Genomic DNA, 23359 nt, shown 5'->3' with positions numbered 1-23359 from the left:
CTGAATTGGTGTGAAAAAAATGAAAACGATTTTATGGGACAGACTAACGTTTAATAAAAAAATTTTTTTAAACAAATAATTGTCATCAGAATTCCTGACAAGACTACTTCAAACTTGACATTTGAATCAATTACTTAAAAAGTTAAAAAAAAAATTGCCACCACCGTAAGGGTATTGCCTAAGTACCATATTGCTGGCTTTAAAAAGTTTTTAAAATATTGTTTAGTAAAAAATGGAGAAAAGAAGGGTTTACAAAATCGTGAACCATCTTTTCTGGAGTCCATTCTAAAAAATGTAACACTTCTTTTTTTAACCTTTCAAGTTTATTGAAGAATAATTACCTATGTGATAGACATCAGATTTCATAATCATATTTTGGCACTAAAAGGGAATTTAGCAATTTTGCATCTAGAGAAGGTCTGACACTATCCAAATCTTTCACTGGAAGTAGTTGCTCATATTCACTGCAAACGCAAAGCATCTTTCAAGTTAAAAAATGCAAAGAATAGTTATCAAAGAAAATGAATAAAATCCATAGTGAGATAATTTTTTAGAAAATGATTGAAGTTTTAACCCAAGAAAGGACTCTTAGAGTGTCTTATAGCTTAGAATAAGAACATGTCAATCACGATTAAGCTTCTGGAATCGGAATCCCTTTGAAATGCAGCTGTTTCTTCTTTAATTGTGGCAGCGGACTCTGAAGAAAAGAAAGGTCCAGCCTTAAAGATGAGTAAGGAATACAAAATAGCTCAGGATTAGTTGTGGAGTTCAAAGGTCGCTAATTACACTAAGGAGTTCCCAGACACAGGGAAAACATTAAACAGGTCACCTACCAAACGGGAAACAGACTTTGTCTTCAGAAATTATCCTGAAGTGACAGGTTTCTAGACAAAATCAAAAGCATCACAGTGTGCCCAGCTGATCTCAACGGGATGAAAACCTAAGTTGGTTCAGTTCTGTAGCACTATGTTAGAATGGAATGGCAACAGATGGCATCAGGTTCCCCAACACCTCATCACTTTTCCAGGACACCCTAGATTTTCCTCCAGTTTCTAGAAATGTCAAATAGAAGACTCACTGATTTTTCTAACTGCTTATAAACTTTTGCCTAGGGGATTATTATATTAAATCTTTGCCTACTCACTAGATAAATGCCTCTTGCTTACCTTAGTGTATTTGGTAAACATTTATACAATCAAGATTCCAAATGGCTCCATTACCATTAACTTATCAACATAAGTGAAATGTTAAGCTTTATTTGAGTTTAAGAGAGATCAAATAACTTACAGGGAATAATATTTTCTTCTTTCAGAAGGAAAGTTTTCACGGCTGATTATCTATGATTAAGCTAGAATAACAAGTTAAAGTCCTGGTCAGGCAGTAATTCTTTTTTTCTTTGTTACTTGGGATAATTTTGAACATAGAACCTTATGCCATGACAATGCTTTGCAGAAAATGAGTTTATGAGTAGGACTGACCTTGATTAAAAAATCATATTTCAAATCCTAATTTTATATGCACTATGCCTTTAAACTATCATGCTTTCTTTTGAGGAGTTAGCAGCTTTTCTAAACAGAACCCAAGATATAATCAAATTGAGTATTAATCTTTAATGCATATATTTTTTCTCATTTGTAAAAAGACATGAATGAAGTTTTGAGGTTCGCGAGATTTCATCTTTTCTTGAATTGTCACTTAAAGTCCAACTTGACAATGAACTGCTCTGAAAACATAATATGACATATAATTGCAGAAGCAGGTAGAGGATAAAGAGGATGACTAGATGGTTTCTGAAGAAATCAAGAGAATGGTAAGAAAGTGAGAGTGACAGCTTTAAGGAGATATATATTACATGTGACTAAAATAAGCTTAAATGATACTCTCTACTCACAGAGTGCCTTTTGAATTTTTACCAGAATTCATTCATTAATTTTAACTTAATTAGACACAGCAAGAGCAGTATTAGATCTAAATTACCTTTAAAAATTTGGCTGCAGACATTAAATGATTACAAAACACTATGATCATCTTCTGAAGATATTCCACACATCTTAATATGGCTACTGACATCCTAAGCAAAATGTCATTGTGGTAGATTAACAAGCTTACTTAAAAACTAACTCTAGAACAGAGATTACACACCTTAAGTAGAATTATGCAAATTCTTTATTAATCAATAGGATAGTTCTGATTAAGAAGAACAGGCTACTATTTAAACACTTTTCCTTTGTCTCTGTTGGCTGTTTTTTGAAGAGATGTAGTTGTTTATAATATGGTCTCTGGTATTCTGTAACAACACCTTATACTAGGAGCTTAGTACTTAGATTTGGAAGAGAAAATAGTTTTTATCTTGCATGTTATCTACAACCCACTGGGAGTGGCTGCCTGAATCTCTGAACTGAAAAGGAGCCTGACCCTTTATCCAAGGCGCAGTACAGAAAAGGGCTGTAATTGATTAGCAATGTCTGCCACAGAAACACTAGGAAACAAGTGTGGCAGGGTGACCCAGGACTAGTCTAAAATGAGCCCAAGTGAATCACTACTTTTCTATGTCCAGAATTATACTGGCATAAAATCAAAGGTTAACAAAATTGGAGACATTAGCTTTTAAAACGTCCTTTCAAGCTCTATCACACTACAAACAGTACATGAGACTACTTTTACAATTAAATCATTCAGTGATTTTTCACTCACAGGTTATATGCATCCACATTAAAATATAAGATTATGATTTTCTTTAAACTGTTATCATTATATAATCCCATTTAAACATGAGACTATTACAATAATAATGATCCATATGTTACTGGAGCAGGGGCTTTAGAATTCCAGATGTAATAATCAGAAGAAATTAGTTTCCGGTCTAAAGAAAAGAAAAAGAAATTAATGATAAGAATATTTTAGCAAAAATTCAACGAGAGCAAAGTCATGATTTTTTGAAATTGTGGAATGCAGTTATTTCAAGGCAATACTTTGAAATATTCATCTTAATTTGATATTATCAAGACTTAATTATAACTTTTACCATTTTACAAATATGGACTCATCAAATATTTGAAGAATCCATCTTTGACCTTATATGAAATATCTCTCATTTATGCCAAATCTGCCAATTTTATCTTCACATTTTCTCTAAAATCTTTTTCATATGGACCATTACTCTGACTGCAAAAACATTAAAAATTTTTCATTGGTTTCTCTTCTATAACCTTATTACCATAGCCCTGATTCTGGTCTTACTATTCTTTACCCCAAGTGTCAGAGATATACATTAACACCCAACTTCCTAGCAACATTCTAAATAGTTTGCTTCACTGGTTTCTTATTATAGTTCTGATAAATTTAAGCCTTTTTAAAAATAGCTTTGAAACTCTACAAAAATGGCAACCTATTTGAACTAAAGTTTTCTGATATGTAAAGTTGAGATAATAATGCTCATTTGGAGTTACACATGTAAATTCTTTATATATATATATAAAATTAAATATCCAATTAAATATAATTATCCAATTCAGCCTTTTCTACCTTTCTTCTTCATGCCCTTCTTCATAATGAAAAGAATATAGACTATATTGTCTTTTTTGTTCTCTTCAAAGTTTGAGAACCCAGTAACAATGAGAGGCAAGACAGCATACTGTTAAGTGGACAGGTTCCAGAGCCAGAATGCTTGAGTATCTGACTCCCAGTTCTTCCATTTGCTAGCTATGGGACCCTAATCTCTCAGTTCCATCAGTGTCCTCATGTGTAAAATGGAGATAACAACACTTACATAGGGTGCTGTGAGGATTAATGAGATAATACACATAAAACACTTAGAATTTTGCCTGGCATATAGTAAGCAATAAATATTAGCCATTATTATTTAAATTGGTATTATTATTACTAAACTATTTTTAAACTAAGTTGTATATTATGAAAATAGATTTTATTGTCAAGATGATGGCAAAATAAATTTTACATAATTGCACAAACTGGCAGTCACATTCGGAAACTAACAGAGGAAAGAAAAGATGGGTCATAATATTAATTTAAAATGAGTTCTTTCATTCAACATATTTTGTATTAAGAAGCAGGTATGTTCCTATCCTGTATTATGTTCTCTGGAAATTACTGCAGTATGTTTAGTTAACATAAATAAATTAAAATATTTTCCCATAGACAATCTAAAATACTGGTCTGTTTGCTTTCAGTCTCTCATATATACAACAAAAAAATGATATAAGAGAAAACACAGGGCAAGCCTAGGGAAGTAAAGAATGCTGGTTTATTCTGGTTACATTACGTAGAAGTTTATACTGCCATGCACAAGTAGTTGCTTAGAATTCTGTAGTTCTGAGTTCTCTAATTCTCTTGAAATGTCCATGGAGAGTCCTTTCCTATTTCTATTTTAGGAACCCGAATCCTTAGTTTAAGAAACATTTATCTAACTATAATAATAAAAATGTATGAAAATTAGGATTATTCTTATCCACATATATAACAGCTTTATTCTCTTTAATGTATGAGGCAAAAAGGTTCTGTTTAAGTTTAGATTAACTCTACCTCATTTTAGCTACTATTCGATGTTACATATTTCTATTTGATCTGAATTAAATAATTTTGATTCATTTATAAATTGTTTTTTGTCTCATTATATTTTCATATGTTTCGTGTGTGTGTGTGTGTGTGTGTGTGTGTACACACATATAGATCTATACTTTACCAACCATTAAACATACTAAAATCAGGAAATGTCTTTTTTATTGTCTTCCTATTGATAGAATAGAGAAGGTGCTAAATAATGCTTATTGATTGCAACATTTGCTAAAGATATTTAAAAGTTTTAAATAAGAATCATCTGTAGTATCTACTAAATCTATACTATATGTTAAGCATCATACTAAGTCAATATAATCTTATTTAAATCTCATAACAATCCTGAGGTAAATCGCACTATTATTTCCATTCTATAGACAAGAAAATAAAAACTTCCAAGAAGTTCACTAACTTGCCCAAAGTTATACAGCTAATGAAATGGCTGAGCCAGGCTTGAGCCCTGTCTGTCCAACATCACAGTCTCTGTGAACCATCTCTGAATAACCAGAGAAAAACAAATCCAATTTTATACTAAAGTTCACCTCTGTCCCAATCTTTGCTCATCCAGACCACTTTATAAACATGGAGAAGGCAGAGGGCAGTGTAAAGTACACAAACTGTTATGTGGGGTAGAACCAGCCCAGAATTTTATAAATTGGGATTATTCTCTAATCTCTAAGTTCTGTTACATTCAAATTTTACCTTAGGTAATAACTGCAAACACCATTTTAATTCCCTTAAGTTAGTTTGAATCTGTGTAACTTACGTGCACTTATTTTTGGTTTTCCTGATGCAAAAACTTGAACTGAATGCTGATCTGCATAACATCCAGTAAGTGTGTAATCTAAGATCCTAAAATGAAGCTAGAAAGAAGAGAGAATGTACCAAATTAAGGTGACTATTTGGTAAAAAGGATGGTTACATTTTTTCCCTTGACCCAGTTTTAGGGAATTTATTTTACACAGTTCACAAAATAAAAACCACAAGTACTAAACTTGAATTGTGTGTGTGTGCATGTGTGTGTGCACACACATGTATACAAAAACACACACAATTTTTTTTCCATTTGCATTAGGGCCATGTTTCTGTAAGGCTGTCATTATGAAGTACTTAACACATAATATGCACTTCACTAACAGCTCTAATCCATACTGCAAGGTATGCTGAGTGAATTGAGGTTCAAAGATGGAAGCAACTGGTATCCCAGCACGTAAGCGGCAGAGCTGGCATTTGAACTCAGACCTTACTGCCTCCAAAAGCTGGTGCTGTCTCCCGCTGTGCTGCTGTCTTGTATGCCCTATATTCTCTCCTATCCCTAGGGCTACGTGGCTATGATATATTCTAGATCATAAGTCTTTTACAGGCAGGAAAGTATACATCTTCTAGTAAAATATAATGTAATTACAAAAACAGAAACATCAGTTTATCTTGTGTTTAGGGGGAATGAGTTGCGCTACTTAATTTTCCAGAAGGGTGAAATTTAACTTTTACAGAACTAAGCTTAGGAATTACCTTTTCCCTCACCTAGAAAACCTTTCTAAAACGTACTCCATAATTCCTGGATTTCACTGACAATGTGGGGCTATCACTACAAATGCCAACTATTATACTGTGCTGTAACAGAGTGAATCATTAGTACCTTCCCTGAAAACACAGCACACTCTGTTGTCCAGGTTGCAGTGCAGTGGCCAGGGTGCCCCTAAGTTACAATGACATTCACATGACCTATGAAAAAATCTATGCTTCATGGAGCTCTAGTTCTCCTTTGTTGTGATTCTCCTCCTCTCTGCTGCTAAATGCTCCAGATTTTTGCAGTATCCTGATATCTTTTTATATATTTTTTCTCCTATCTCTATTCCCAACAAATTTCTCCCATTTCCTAACTTTATTAATTACCAAACTAACTGATCACATGCATAAGATGTGATTTAGAATGTAATGTAATTTTCAGATCTTCTCAGCAATTTTTTTTTCCTGTTGCAACTCAAATTATCTCTGATAACAAAGGGCTTTTGCTTGCTTTTTTGGTATAATTCTCAATGCTGGAAGTTATGACAAGACTGATTTCCATACAACTGAAATACTGTAAAACACACTTAGATCATTCAGTCAACAAAAATATGTGCTACATGCTTTCAATGTGAGTGTAACTGGTTGGTGACGGGAATGAATAGAAAAGTCGTAATTCCTACCTTTGAAGGACATAGAATGTGTGGTAACATTCCACATTTTTTTCTGAAAGGTATCTGAAGTAGGAATTTTTATAATAATCCTTGAAACAAAGCTTCTGGACATAAGTGAAGCCAAGATAGAAGAAATGAATTATCATCAGTATACTTCTGACTTCACTACCACTTCCCCTAATTGCCTGTATTTCTCTTGATTTCTTTAATACATTTTTTAGGTTTTCTTGCTACCTTTCTAATCACTCCTTCAATTCTCTCATTTTTTTTTTTAATCTTCCTGTATTATTTTATCCTTTTCTGATCTTATCTATTTCCACTGCCTCAACCATTTCTTCCCTGTGGCTAATTCCTAAATCCTTGTATACAGCTGAGCCTTCTCTTAAGAATCAAGCTTTAGATTTTTAGCTACCCACTGAACATTTACAATGGGCTATATTGCTATAACCAGCAAAAAATATGATATGAAACCCATTTCTTCCCAATTTTCTCCATATCAATAATTTAGGTATATTCATCCATTCAGCAAATATTTATGTGCTAGGTCCTGGACTAGATATTTGGAATAAAACAATGAATGAAAGAGATTCACGTCTCTACCCTCTTAAAAAGCATCACGTTTGGTTTAAGTTCCATTTTTTTTTGAACAATATCATCTTGGAACAACACCATTCCTTGTCTCTGTATTTAATTAGTGGTCAAGGCTTTACTTTTATCACAGCTTTTACAGCAGTCCCTTCGTTTTCCTCCCTTCTCCCTTCTTTTCTCTTTCTGTTGACACTACACTAGCTCAGCATTATTAACTTATTACAATATTAACCTTTCATATGGAATATTAATGTTACAGAATGGCTTGTCTCTAGTTTTTTTACTCACCTTCCTTACATCCATTCCAGATTAACATTCATAAAGAATCACTTGTGAAAGACTATCCCCTACTTAAAAAAGTACACCATCAACCAAAGGAATAAAAGTCAGATTCAAACCCTCTATAATCTTAATCTAAATTATGTATCCAGTCTCTCATAGTACTACTATTTTTAGCACTGGTTTCTAAGCATGCCTTGTTTATCCTTCTTTACTATTTAAGTAATTTCTTTACCTAAACAAATGTTAGTCAATCTTCAAGTCTTCATATTCATGTATTTCTAGGCCTCAGAGTTTGGCTTAAACTTCACCTCCACTGTAAAGCTTTCCACAGCAACTTCAGCTGTAGCACCTTTTTCTTGAAATACCAAAGCTGTTAGCACTGATAAATTGTTGATGTGCAACACTGAAAATTCCTGGAGGGCAAGGACTACATCTTCTATTTTTTGTATACAAATCTCAATTTTTTTTTTTAAACAGAGTCTCACTCTATCGCCCAGGCTGGAATACAGTGGGACAATCACGGCTCACTGCAGCCTCGAACTCCCCAGGCTTAGGTGATTCTCCTATTTGAACCTCCCAAAAAGCTGTGACTAAAGGTGTGCACCACCGTACCCAGCTGATTTTTCTATTTTTTGTAGAGGTGGGGTCTCACCATGTTGGCCAGGCTGGTCTTGAACTCCTGGGGTCAAGCGATCCACCCGCCTTGGCCTCCCAAAGTGCTGGGATTATAGGTGGGAGCCACCATGCCTGGCCCAAATCTCAAATTTGATAACCAAGAGCTGAGTAGAATTAGACTAACTTGGGGTATTTAGGTTAGCTGGCTCCCTTTTAAAATAAAAAACAAAAAACAAAAAAACCCTTGTTTTTTTTTTTTTTTTTGAGACGGAGTCTCGCTCTGTCGCCCAGGCTGGAGTGCAGTGGCGCAATCTCGGCTCACTGCAAGCTCCGCCTCCCGGGTTCACGCCATTCTCCTGCCTCAGCCTCTCTGAGTAGCTGGGACTACAGGTGCCCGCCACCACACCCGGCTAATTTTTTTTTGTATTTTTAGTAGAGACAGGGTTTCATCGTGGTCTCGATCTCCTGACCTCGCGATCTGCCCGCCTCAGCCTCCCAAAGTGCTGGGATTACAAGCATGAGCCACCGCGCCCAGCCAAAAAAACCCTTGTTTAAAAGAGATCTGGTTGCACTCTGTTGTCCAGGTTGCAGTGCAGTGGCACAATTTAGCTCACTGTAACCTTGAACTCCTTGGCTTGGGCGATCCTCCCACCTCAGTCTCCCCAATAGCTGGGACTACAGACATCCCGCCACTATGCCTGGCTTTTTAAAATGTTCAAGTATTAAGTGATATAGAAGTGACTAATACTAAACAACAACAAAAAATCAAACAAAAATCCAAAAGAGAACTTATCCCAGACAAAAAGAACAGAATTCTAAAACCATTGGTGGAAAACATTAAAAATCAACTAGAAATAGGCAATTTATAAACAAAGGAAGGGCGCTACTATAGTGAGCCATATAAATATGTTTACCTTTAAATATGCTGTTTGTCCAATACAAATTGGGTCAAATGGCTGCTTCTCATGGCTCTTGGCTCCAAAAGTTACAGTTCCAGAAAGACTAATTTCCATTGATTTGGGGAACTTCTGGCCTAAAACACAAATATACCAATAAACTATTCTAAATTAAGTAGATTCTACAGTAAATTAAAAGAAAAAACAATAAATAAAACTTGCTCACCAATAATCCAGATCAATAAGCTTTTCTCTCGAAATACTTCAAGCTGGCCAAAACTAGTTTTGTATTCCAAATGTGTAATTGGACCTCTTTAAAGAGAAAAGGATAAAATAGAAAAAGATCACAGATGTAACAGTTTTAAGAGATCTAAGTCAAACTTGGCCACTGTTATTTAATACAAGGACAGCATAAAAGCAGATATGTATTCAAGTTTGCAGAATAGAACAAATAATGAATGTTGAATCTTGAAAAACAACAAGCACACATAAACATTTTTGGTGATGATGTATATTTCATTATTAATCCTTAAGACAACTATGAAATCATATGAACTGTATTAATAGAGTCACATGGGTTGCTACAATAAGACTATGATTTTACTATATATGTAGATATATTTTGACAAAAAACTATGCTGCAGAATAAATTTAAAAGTAGAATTGGTAATAAAGTAATATTATGATATAATTGGCTGATTCACTAGGTTGTTGATAGTTTGGTTTTTGACCTGTATACGGAAAAATTGCTAGAAATAAATCCGGTAGAAAAATAATCCCTGAGGAAGCTACATTGGTTTAAGTGTATAATTTACTAGTAAGTTTAACTAGAAAGATAAAGGCATATTTAAAGGTAAACAGATTATTTTTATGACTATATCATGAAAATCAGCATTCATTTAAATAAAATAAAATTGTTCAGACCTTAAAAATAAGGTAAAAGGCAAAGACAATTTATTGTGGGGCAGTGGAAATGTATTAAGACAGACGGAAATTATGGCAATATGCATTTTATTCCTACCTATTGTAAAAAGGTATATGGGCTTCACAGAATTCAAAATTATTTTTCACACTTTCATGAAGTTTTAAATTAATGGTTATTCTTAGTTGTACTTCTTCCTCCTTCATTTGATAAAAACCCAAAATTGGTGGGACAGGGACCTAAAAAGAAACATAAATGTCTATATAATTCTCAGGTTAATGGGTCTAAAACACCAAAAGTAACTGAGAGAAGAGTTACTTTTAATGACTTAGAAGTTATTCCAAATTATTTTGGTAACAGCAATGATGAATCTATATTCATTATAAGGACAGGGATTCTTCTCTCTTTGTTTTCAGAGATGAGAAAAGTGCTTTACAAAGGTGTACAATGCATTCTTGTTGCTATACTTGCTCATCCAGGCTCCCTGTCTCCATGTTCTCTGACCTGCAGCATAGGGCATGCAGTAGGCATACTGATTACTGCCAACCTGCCCACAGCTCCTGTTGCTCCAGTGGAATCCCATGAGTTCTCCAATCCCACTGTTCAGCAGTAACTTACTTGGTTGGTCATCAATAACTGACTGAAGAGGAAACAACTTGCAGGCTGGGGTGAGCCAATCATTTCTGGTATATGTGAAGTAAAACACAGAAAAACTACTCATACGGTGCAGGCCCTACAGCTGTAAGGTCATGTGTAAGCAGAGAAAGCCAGTTGAAAGAGGAGACTGAGAAGCAGAGATGTGACAGACAGGGTGGACCTTGAGTACAGGCTGATATTAATTTTCTGGTTCTAGTCCCAGTAAGAACTGTCTGCTTCTTTTCTTATCCTTAAACGGCAATGAGATTGCCTATTGCATTCTCAAAATAAATTCGCTCTACTTAAGCTAGCTTGAGTAGGTTTTTCTAACCTACTCATTCACAACTAGGACAAGAGAGAAATGGTGTAGTGGAAAAGAGGTTTGGGAGTCTGAAAAATTGGGGTTCAAATTCAGGCAGTGCCATTTATCAACTATAGACCTGATGCAAGTCATTTCACTTCTTTGAGACTCTCCTCAGCTGTGAAATGGGGATAATGTCTAATCTAAAGGTTGTTACCAGTACTACAGTACTAGAGAAAATACATGTAAAGTGCTTAGGACAATGTTTGACACACAAGCAGTTATTCAATAAACAATAAATAGCTATTAATAATAATATATATTTGCAATTCAGGTTGCCTGGATGAGGGGTATTTTATGTTTATGGTTAAAACCACGACTAAATCATACCAAAATCTATCCCATGACCATGAACTCCTTTTTAGGGAACATTAAAAAAAACCTCAATTATTTTGAAAGCGATTTACAAATAGTTACCAACACCAAAGATAAGAGGTATCTTATTCAAAGTGAACTTCATCTTTTTTTTTTTTTTTTTTGAGATGGAGTCTCACTGTCACCCAGGCTGGAGTGCGCTGGTGCGATCTTGGCTCACTGCAACCTCCACCACCTGGGTTCATGCGATTCTCCTGCCTCAACCGCCTGAGTAGGTGGGACTACAGGCGCATGACACCACGCCTGGCTAACTTTTTGTATTTTTAGTAGAGACAAGGTTTCACCATGTTAGCCAGGCTGGCCTTGAACTCCTGACCTCAAGTGATTCACCTGCCTCGGCCTCCCAAACTGCTGGGATTACAGGCATGAGCCACTGTGCCCTGCCTAAATCTTCATCTTCAATTATCAATTATTGTCTGATAAATAGAACTTTTTCTAAGTTCTCATACCAAGTGTATGAATTATTTACTTATCAATAGTATTTATGAATATAAAGATCAGCAAACTCTCAACTATTCTAGGGTTGTTTACCTGGGAAGTGTAGTAGCATAAGTTGAATGACTCTAAAGGTGGAGTGAATGGAAATTTGTAAGGCCCACTAAATGCAGAGTCATCCATTGCATCAATACTACTAGAAGTCAGAATTGCAGAGTCAAGAGAAGTTACACAAGGATGAACTAGAATATCCTGAAGTGGAGATCCATTGGTGGGGAGACTCAAGCTGATGGTAACATTTGGCATGATTCCTTCCAAATCACACTGAAATGCAAACAGAAAGATTACCACCAAAATCTCAGAAGCAAATGTCTGTTCGAGGCTTTTCAAAATTTGTCAGTCATTTTCCCCAATTAACTCACTTTTCTCTAGGTATTGTTCTCTTTGCTTTCTGTGTTCATATTAATGGTTTTATCATGTTCTTATACACCCAAGCCAGAGACCAGCAGAGCCCTCATAGACTCCATTGCTTATCTCTAAAGCTCTTACAAAGACAATTTAAATCTGCTGAATTTTCTCCATTCCTGTTGAAACACATTGATATGGGCCCTTACAATTTCTGCCACAGCCCTCTAAATATTTCTGGACTTGCTTTCCTCTAATCAGTCCTCTAATCCTCCATCAATGCCAGAGCTATCTTAATGAAACATAATTTTTATTATATTTTTTCCACTGTGAAATTCTTTCAGTGAATTCTGTACTACCTGTAAAGCCTTTCATTGTTTGAATATCATCTACCTCCTTTTTATTTTCCTTCAAGTTCTGGGGTACATGTGCAGGATGTGCAGGTTTGTTAGATAGGTAAACGTGTGCCATGGTGTTTTGCTGCACAGATCATCCCATCACCTAGGTATTAAGCCCAGCATCCATTTGCTATTCTTTCTGATGCTCTCCCTCCCCTAAGCCCCACAACTGACAGGCCCCAGTGTTGTTGTTCCCCCCTTGTGGCCATGCGGTCTCGTCATTCAGCTCACACTTACAAGCGACAACATGAGGTGTTTGGTTTTCTGTTCCAGCATTAGTTTGCTGAGAATAATGATTTCCAACTCCATCTACGTCCATGCAAAGGACATGATCTCATTCCTTTTTATGGCTGCACAGTATTCCATGGTGTATATGTACCACATTTTCTTTATTCTGTCTATCATTGATAGGCACTTATGTTGATTCCATGTCTTTACTATTGTGAATAGTGCTGCAATGAACATACATGTGTATGTATCTTTATAGCAGAATGATTTGTATTTCTTTGGGTATATACCCAATAATGGAATAGCTGGGTCAAATGGTATTTCTGCCTCAATGTCTTTGAGGAATCGCCACAGTTCCACAACGGTTAAACTAATTTACACCCTCACCAACACTGTAGAAGTGTTCCCTTTTCTCTGCAATCTTGCCAGCACCTGTTGTTTTTAAACTTTTTAATAATAGCCATTCTGACTGGCATTGGATGGTATCTCATTTGATTTGCATTTCTCTAATGATCAGTGATGTTGAGCTTTTTATCATTGTTTGTTGGCTGCATGTATGTCTTCTTTTGGGAAGGGTCTGTACATGCCTTTTGCCCACTTTTTAATGGGGTTGTTTTTCTTCATCTACCTCCTCAATAATTTTCTGCCCTGCAACTTACACGTAGTCATACTGGATTCTTGCATTTCCCTAAATAAATCATACTGTCTTATACCTCCAAATGCACCTTTGCATGTGCTATTCCTTCCAGCTGCAATGTTCTTTTCTCCCCGTAAATGCTTTCGTTCTTCACATCTTAGCTCATTTCATGCTCTGTGTGAAGCCTTACATTCTGTATCACCTCTACAGCCTACCTTTGCTATGTAGAGAAGCCCAGGATCTTCTTCCCTATGTAGTCTGGGTTAGTTTGCCAATGAGAGGTACTCATGAGAGATTCACAAGGGAAAAGAAAAAAGGAAGTAATTTTTCTTGAAAGTTCTTTGAAGCCAGATAGGACAGCTTCTCAAACCTGTCCTTGAGCTCCTACTTTAAGGCCAAAGTGGCCAGATGCTGCACTTCTGCAGAACTTTCCTTGAATTTCCACTGTGAGGTCATAACAGACAGACATGGCAGTTTCTCAGACTTCTTTGTGAACTTCTGATTTTCTATCTCCTCCATTCTCCAGACTGAAGTCTTTAGTGACTGTTTCTGAAAGGCTACAGCTAGAGGATCAAAGACTTAATTCCTCAGTGCTTCTTGAATAAGCCCTAATTTCTATATCAAACATCTTTACTCCCATAAATCTTATAGTGGCTTCTTCTGGCCCAACCAGACTGATATACTTTACTTGTGTTTGTGTAGGTAGTCAGGGTCTTTGTACCTCTATCGTGAAATTCACCTCTATTAAAGCCTGGATCAAACTGACCAACTGAGTCCCATAAGAATTATTGATATCTTTTGTTTCACCAGAAATATTTTAAGAGTTAGTGAACTCTTAAAGCATAACACTTAGCTCCTAATGCAGCATCATATATTAGATTGCACCATGCATTAACTGTCCACTATCTACAGGTATTTGGTCCATTTCTCTTTTCAAGCTTTAAATTCTTTGAAAGCAAGAATCGTTACATTTTTGTTAGTTATCTCTAGTGCCTGACACATTTCTATGCATAGAAAACAATAATAAAAAATGTTTGCTGAGTGGCTGTCTTTTTCTAATTATAAACCAACTTTTGTTTTCAATTTCTAATACGAAATGTTTCACTTTTCATGTTTTATCTACTATTTGACAGGTGTGGAAATTCATTATGTATCTGCTATACAATGTAAGTACTTAGAGAGCAGGCAGGCATTACGAAGAGTACTATATACAATTAGTGCCTTTATAAGGTCTGTCAGTGACAATTACAATAATGTCAGTCATGTTAAAAATAAATATGCCAAATAATCTTACTTTAAAACTTAAAAAAATATTTTAGGGTTTCAACTTTTAAACCACCTGCTATTTTCTATATGTGAACTATTAAGAATAAATGAAAAGTAGTTTTGTTTTTGATATTTATGGAGACAAAATAACCAAACATCAATAGTAAGTACCATTAAAATTTAATAATATTCAGTTTATACTTAGTAAATTAATCTCTTAACATTCGTAAAGGGTCAGAGAAACATCAACCATCATGGAACCCGCCAATGAATCTATCTGGGCACTTAAAATGCCGGATCATCAGTTATTTACCATAGGATGAGAACATCCATTCTAGAAGGAATTGGTGTACTACCTTTAAACCAATCTGGCATATGTAAACCCAATTTTAGAAGTAAAAGTTATTAAAAAAAAAAGGCACCTAAGAGTTTATCTCATTTTAAAAATGAGAAAAGATTCATAAAATTGTGTAACTTTCTAAAGACATACAGAAAATTAGTGGTAGAGTGAGGTCTAGAACTTTGGACCACTGGCCTTTGGCTCTGGTTTTCTACCAGAGTAGGACAAAATGAAGATGATTATTTCCATTTACAATGGGCTTCACAATAAAATTCCTTTAAACAGTAAGTTTCTGAAGTACTTAAAGAATGTTTGGCTAACAGTTATACTATGTACATACAACCTTAAAGAAACATTTAGTATGTAGGTTAAGGTATACCCCCATTTTTTTTCCCCTTAAAAACATTTTTTAAATAAGGAAGTTGTCCATCATGATAATCTGTATCAGGACTAAGAGTAGGAACCAATCTGAAATTCTCCTAAGAGTAAACTGGAGTCAGCCTATCAATGAACAGAGATGTTAAATGCCATGATATTAATTTCCATTATATCATAAATAACATATTCCCTGTTTATTGCTACAGAATGAAAAAAAAAAAAACAGAATTGGTGAATTTTTCTATTTTCTTTTTTTTACGACAGAGTATAGCTCTGTCACCCAGGCTAGAGTGCAGTGGCATGATCTTGGCTCACTACAGCCTCTGCCCAGGTTCAAACAAGTCTCATGCCTCAGCCTCCTGAATAGCTGGGATTACAGGCATGCACCACCACGCCCAGCTAATTTTTGTATTTTTAGTAGAGATGGGGTTTCACCATGTTGGCCACGCTGGTCTCAAACTCCTGACCTCAAGTGATTCGCCTGCCTTGGCCTCCCAAAGTGCTGGGATTACAGGAGTGAGCCACTGCACCAGGCCGTATTTTTCTATTTTCATTTCATTGAACTTATGAGAAAAAAGATTCAACTACTTTGAAACTTAAGAATGACATAAACCATGAACACCTCAATTTTGGAGCCATTTACAATAGTTATTTCCAATAAAGTGAGTAACTGGAGTGTATTTTTGACCATGATAGATATGAGTTTAAAATAGACTCAAAAACTTTTAGGTAACTTCAATGTTACCTAAAACAGGATAAAAAAAAAGACAGACCCAATTTTTCTGTCAGGACTGTTCTAATTCTCTGCTCTTGAACTCTAGTTTTATCTATAAGATTTATACATAGCCACACAACATTAAATTTGACATATAAAAAGTATACGTAACTGCAGGGAATAAAGGAAGGTAGAAAAACAAAGAAATGAGAATACTATTAATATAAACTTGTAGGAAGTTTACCTGGAGGATTTTATTTTCGATCATTATTCAACATGGCATTAATCACTGCTAACTGTATTCTTATTTCTGTTGTCTTTTCCTATTTTCTATTTCTACAGAGAACCCAATATTAACCTAACGACTTGTTTAAGTAAGAGCCCTTCAACATGATTTTAGATATGTCAGAGATGTCAATTTCACCCCTCTAAAGAAAATGGAAAATAGGAGTGGTGACTTTAAAATATGTTCTGAAGTTATTTGACATTACTCTTTTCATAGGTGGAGCCTAATTCCACGCCCCTTGAATATGGACCACTTAGTGACTTGCTTCTAATAAACAGAAAGTAGTGGAAGTGTAACCTCCCAGGCTAGGTAATAAAAATAATCGCTTCTGCCTGCCTGTCTGTCTGTCTCTCTCTCTCTCTCCTCTCTCTCTCTCTCTCTCTCTCTCTCTCACAGATCATCTGGTCTGAGGGAAGCCAGTCACCAAGTGTGAGGACACTTAAACAGCCAGTTGAGAAGTCCATGTGGAAAGGAACTAAGGCCTTCCTCCAATAACTAGGACCAACTTGTTAGCCATGTGAGTGAGTCATCTTGCAAGCAGATCTTCCAGCCTCAGTCAGACCTTCAGATGACTATAGCCTAAACTGAAAACTTGACTGCAACTTCATAAGTGATTCTACCCTGAAAGTTCCCAGCTAAGCTAATCCCCACAGAAACTATGAAAATAATAAATGTCTATTTTGGGGACAATGAGACAATTCTTTACACAGCCACAGATAACCAATATAATTGGTAAGGAATGCAAAAAGATAACATAAAATTTTATGTGACTCTCCCATTCAACAACTGCTGCTTAAGATGAAAATAAAAAATGCTATTTAAAATACAACTAGCAAATTTAACTTTTCTCCATATGTTAAATAAAACGATAAAGCAAATACCAGAGAAAAATCTCACCTTGCAAGTCACTGTTCCAACAACTTGCCATGTATCCGCTACACCCTGTTTATCATATTGCATGGATTTTACCTTTTCAGTGATAGAAATAGAAACTTGTGGTTTTCCTTTGTACGTTCCAGTTTTCCAAGCTGGCTGTTTTTGTGGCTGAGTCACAGATGCAAAGTTGGTATTATCTAATGAATTCTGTAAGTTAGCATCTAATAAAGTACCAAATGGACAAGCCTGCAGAAGCAAGTCAGGCAACTGGCTCAATTTTGTATTTAGCTCAGAGTCATTTTTTTGACCTGAATAAAGAAAATCCTGTATCCCAAAAAGAAATTCAAAGCCTTGTGAAACTCCACTAACACTAATTAATGGTGGTCGAGGTGACAGAGTTTGTTCAACTAGTGGAACACAGGCATATATCATGTCATTCTTCAGAAAAGCAACAACTGGCCAGAGTTCTTCACCTCCTATCAGGAGTCCATAAACGGATGTTTTATTGATGCGTGAACAGCTATCACGACTCTCAACAAAGTCTTTATCATCATCCAATAATCTAAGTTCAAAGAGCAGTGCTTTAAGAAAGGGACCGTCTTCGGGAACAGGCACATAACTTGCTCCATTGAAGACTCTGGCTCGTTTTTCAACAGTTGGATACCGTCTGCATTATGGAAACAGAAACATTACCAAGTAAAATCAAGATGAAAGAATTTTTTTAAAACTCCCAAATACAAGGCAAACAGTAATAACAATAAAATACACAAGAAACAAATATATACACACATCCACAAAAGCCAACAACCAAAAAATTATAATGCCCATTAAGTTACTCTTAGAGTGCCTGTTTCATATTTGGTATATAATCTGTTACTGAAAATGCTTAATTCAACTTAGTTATTTAGTTTAGGTAGAGTACATGATTCTAATTCAAAATCCTTGTCTCTCAGCCACTCAGATACCATCTTGGTCAGCAAGGAGTATATACTTGAACCGTTTTAGGCATCTATAAGAATTTTTTTTCTTCTGATTCTACCTTAGTAGCTAGAATAGGACTAACAAAGTGGTTCAATTTAACCCTCCACGATTTTGGATTCATTAGTTGAGATGGTACAATTTTAAAAGGAATGTTCTATTCTACTTAACCTATAGTGAATGACAGGTACCCTGAGTCTTCTTGCCAATCCCTACAAAAACATGGAACATCATTTTAGTAATAATGGTTTATCTCTATGGCCCTGGAAGATACTTTTAGGTAATAAAAAAGAATAAAATCAGAATGTTTTTGCATATTCTGAGTTGAACCGTAAGCAGTTACTAATTTATCTTTTCTTTGCTTGGAAACAGAAGATGCTTTTGCTTATTTACAGAAATCTGTTAGATCACAGTTTCTCAGTTCCAAAATACGTACTTTCCCTCATTCCTTCTGCCTCCACTCCAAAGTCCAGAACAACGTCATTTATCAGCTGTTAACTTTTGAGTAAATCACTTAACTTCCCTTTGCCTATTTTCTTGTTTGTAAATAAAGGGGTGGCAACAAATCAGCAGTTTTTACCAAGAGTCAAAAGCACACCTGGCTAAAACAGTTTTTTATTAAAAAATATTGATGTTTACTAATATTTTAAATAAATATAAGAAGGTATTCAAAGTTATCCATATGTAGGTTGGGTGCAATGGCTAATCCAGCACTTTGGGAAGCTGAGGTGGGTAGGTCACTTGAGGGCAGGAATTTGAGACCAGCCTGGCCAACATGGTGAAACCCTGTCTTTACTAAAAATACACAAATTAGCTGGTTGTGGTGGTGCATGCCTGTGATCCCGGCTACTGGGGAGGCTGAGGCAGGAGAATCTTGAACCCAGGAGGTGGAGGTTGCAGTGAGCTGAGCCGAGATCGTGCCACTGCACTCCAGCCTGGGCAACAGAGTGAGACTCCATCTCAGAAAACAAACAAACAAACAAACAAACAAAAAACACCAACCAACCAACCAAGCAAACAAACAAAAAACCCAAAAGCAGTTACCCATGTGTAGGTAAATCTCACCTACATTCTGATGCATTTTCTTGATTGAGAAAGGGGAAGAATCAGGTAGCACACCAGTAATGGCATGGCATAGCAGGTAAATGCCATTTATTTCTCTAAATCTCTGTATATGAATAGTAGAGACCTCTGGACTAAAATCTAGTCCAATCTCTTATTAGCTAGTTTTCTAGAGGATAATTAAAGTTCTTAAGTATAAAAATTTTACAGTTGACTGTGAAGATAAGTTAATCTGGGACCTTACACAACACCCCAATGTGTTCAATAAATATTTGGTTGGATGACTCAACCTATCATTTCTAATTTATTATATGCTTTTTCTAAAACAGGATTCAAGGCTTAAATGGGCCTACAACTATGGGGTATGATACCGACCTAAGCCAGATGTAAGCTGATGCTATTATTATCTGGAAAGGAAACCTTTAAACCAGAATCTTAACCAAGTTTTGTTACAGGAAATAAGTACTTAGATAGAGAAAACATCATTTGCCTTCTTAAATCTTAAATGTTGGCCACTTATTGACACTATTATCAAGTGTCAGTGCTATCTATGTAGCTCTAACGCCTCCCCCAAGAGGTTAGAAAACTGAAAATATAATAAAATTTAACTAAGTCATTCAATGATACAGAATTAAATCATTTGAACCCAACTTGCTACCTCCATAAATGTGTTGAAAAGCCTATCCAAACATATCTGACTTTTTATTCTGAAATAATATCCTGAGCACAGTGAAAAAACATTCTGAAAACTAGGATTTAAGAAACTTACTTTCTTAAGCAGTAAAAAGTTCACCTCTATGACATATTAAGATAAGCTACAAAGCAACAGATACGGTATTGGTACAAGAAAGACAAAGTACTAGAACTGAGACAGACCAACATTTATATGAGGGGACATAACTAACACTACCAATAGCGTCACAAATTAATGAAGACATGACATACTGCTTAAAAGATGATGTCAGAAAAACTGTCATACAGTATACAGAAAAACGAAATGGGATGCCTACTTAACATCATATCCGAAGATGGACTACATATGGGTTAAAGACCTAAATGTAACAGATGAAATTATAAAGAGAAGATAATGTAGGAAGATATTTTTGGGAAATATGGGTAAGAAAAAACTTCAACAAATTCCCAAAAGCAATTAACTACTTTGATTGCATCAAAATTAGTGATTTCTGTTTAACCAAGGGAAACATAAAGTTAATTGACAATGGTAAATTAAAGAAAATATCTATACTATCTAAAAATGACATAGGACTAATACCAAGAATACAAAACAAACTCCTACAAATTCAAAGGAAAAAATAACTTTGAAAGAAAAAAAGGACAAGACATGTACAGGCAATTCACAGTAGAGGAAACTTAAAGGACTAACAATAATTGCTACGTACAGAAATGCAAACGAAAATAAGATGTTCTTTACTGGCAAAAATTAAATGTTAGGAAAGAATGGAGATACGGGAACCCCTTCTTGCTGCTAGTGAGTGTGTTGGTGGGTGAAAGCATTCTGTGGAGCAGATTATTTGGCAGTCTTTAGTCAAAATCGGCATAGACATGCCCCATGGACAGATTCGAGGATGCATACTTTGGCAGTGTTCTTTGGAGGCAAATTTGGGAGAGGTCATCACTAGGTAAAGGGGATAGGTAAATGTGCAGGATGTGAACCACGGAGTACTACAGGGCAAGAAGAAACAATGGCCTAGATTTGCACTGTCCAACATAGTAGAACTACCCACATGTGGCTATTTAAACTTAAATAAAAATTAACATTACCCAAAATTAACAACTCAGTTCCTCAGTTATGCTAGCTGCAGCTCAAAAGCTCAATAGGTACTTGTGGCTAGTGGCTACAGTATTAGCCAGTACAGATTAAGAACATTTCTCCTTTCCATCATCATAGAGAATTCTATTGGACATGCTGCCTTAGATGAACACAAAGTATCATGGATGTTTCTTTAAAATAGTGCTGAGAAATTTGACAAATGTAACATTAGGAAGTGAAGTCCAAAGCACACTTAACTATGTAATTTGAAAAATGCATACAATGAAAAAGAGTAACATCGAAGATGTAAGAGTTACCTGTCAGTGGGAGGGGAACGGCAGTTAGAAATCGGTAACCAAAGGGAATATAAGTAAAATGAGAGATACTTTGTATGGACTGATGCGCCTGGTAAACCACGTACTAAAGAATATTACTAATCTCCTGTATTTGAGGTCCAATAACAAATGTTGGGGTTAGTGTCAGCCAGAAATCCTGGGGGGAAATGGTAAACTCCAATTCTGATGCCCTCAGGAACAAAAACTAGGTTGCAAAGAAGGAATTTTTCATATCCCCATTGCCAACCAATTTTCATTTAAAATTACAATCTTTTTTTCTGCCTCAATCTCAATTCTACTGTGGTACTACTTCACTATAAGCTTTCTTCAGGGAAGAACGAATTGTGACAAAGAAGAACTATCAATGGCCAGAGAATAAAAGGTGAAATAGACCCACTCGATTGCCACCAACATTTTACAATCAGTTACTGTACAATTCTCTTAACAGAGCTATTTTGATTACACAGGGCAAATTCTAAAAGTGGGACCAGATCAACTGAACACAATATATGAAAAAGTGAATAAATTCTTTTGTGTTTCTATTTTCTTCAACAATTAGGAACTGTAAACTGATGATTTCTACCAATGACACATATTAACAAGATAAAAATAAAAGCCTGGGCCGGGTGCGGTGGCTCACGCCTGTAATCCCAGCACTTTGGAAGCCAAGGCGGGCGGATCACGAGGTCAGGAGATCAAGACCATCCTGGCTAACACGATGAAACCCCGTCTCTACTAAAAATACAAAAAATTAGCCGGGCGTGGTGGCGGGCGCCTGCAGTCCCAGCAACTGGGGAGGCTGAGGCAGGAGAATGCCGTGAACCCGGGAGGCGGAGCTTGCAGTGAGCGGAGATCGCGCCACTGCACTCCAGCCTGGGGGACACAGCGAGACTCCGTCTCAAAAAAATAAAAAAAAAAAATAGAAGTCTGATATAACTTAGCATGGATTTTTCCGTAGAATACATTAAAATGTTCTTGAACGATTTTGTCAATGCATGTTGAAAAATCTGAAACATGTCTAGTGCTCAGTAAATTTTTTACCTTTCCCTTAGTCATCTCCATTTTAATCCCAAGTAGACGAAGGTCATTTTAAAATACAATACTAATAGAAAACATATACCCTAATACTTAATATGTACGAGTCATCAACTCAATTCTCACAACACTGTAAGGTAGGGCTATTAAAATCTCCATTTAACAGAAGAAACAGGTCTGTTAACTGGCTAGCCCAAGGTCACGCAGCTATTCGTGGCAAATCTGGGCCACGAAGCACCACAAAACTATGCTACTTCATCGATCTTCCGATCCATCATCCCTGAGGATTCGGATTTGCATTTACCTGGAGAATCTCACGGTGCCACAAAGTGGAGTTCCCGGTTCGTGGCTTATGAGCCACACTGCCCGCTGCGCCATGGTAAGTCAGTAAAGCATTAGCTCATCTCATAATTAAGGTCGCCACCAAGGAACAGCGCAGACCGGCTTTCTCAGACGGACTCTTACCAGAAGCCCCGAGGCTCATCCTGCGCCACATGCCGGTCGCGCTCAGCAGAGAGGTTAGCTTCTTTAGGTGAGGTGACTAACACTTTTGAGTCGCTCTAGGCCAACACACACCACAAAAAGTTCTAAGAACCCCAACCTATAACCTTGAGAAATTTACCTATCCCCCTGCAACTCCGGTACTTTCTTCCTCTAAATTCCACTTCCGGAATGGTGGCCCGCCAGGATCAAAGTTCCTCAAACACAGCGTCGAGCGTTTTTTCGGTTCGTCCGCCGCTCGTTTTCTTCGCTCCCCCCTCCCGACAACCTCCCTGGCGCG

The 23359-nt window shown here is 36.2% G+C and overlaps 1 protein-coding gene across 2 annotated transcripts; it reads right to left on the bottom strand.

Moving 5' to 3' along the window:
- Positions 1 to 1585: 1585 nt before the first annotated feature.
- On the bottom strand, positions 1586 to 23359 carry AP5M1 (adaptor related protein complex 5 subunit mu 1). Of its 2 annotated transcripts, XM_003267730.3 has the most exons (8): positions 22883 to 23359; positions 17419 to 18064; positions 11965 to 12192; positions 10161 to 10300; positions 9366 to 9451; positions 9158 to 9276; positions 5342 to 5438; positions 1586 to 2863 (listed from the first exon to the last, which is right to left on the bottom strand). In XM_003267730.3, the coding sequence occupies exons 1-8, from the start codon at positions 22954 to 22956 to the stop codon at positions 2781 to 2783; spliced, it is 1473 nt and encodes a 490-aa protein (XP_003267778.1). In that variant the 5' UTR covers positions 22957 to 23359; the 3' UTR covers positions 1586 to 2780. The 2 variants fall into 2 exon arrangements, with proteins under 2 accessions (XP_003267778.1, XP_030666956.1); XM_030811096.1 differs by lacking the exons at positions 1586 to 2863; positions 5342 to 5438 and adding an exon at positions 5658 to 6862 and having other exon boundaries at positions 22883 to 23208.

Source organism: Nomascus leucogenys, chromosome 1a (genome assembly GCF_006542625.1).
Source record: "Nomascus leucogenys isolate Asia chromosome 1a, Asia_NLE_v1, whole genome shotgun sequence".
Taxonomy (NCBI): Eukaryota; Metazoa; Chordata; class Mammalia; order Primates; family Hylobatidae; genus Nomascus; species Nomascus leucogenys.
Note: the sequence above shows the minus strand (reverse complement) of the source record. Positions and strands in the feature narration are given on the sequence as shown.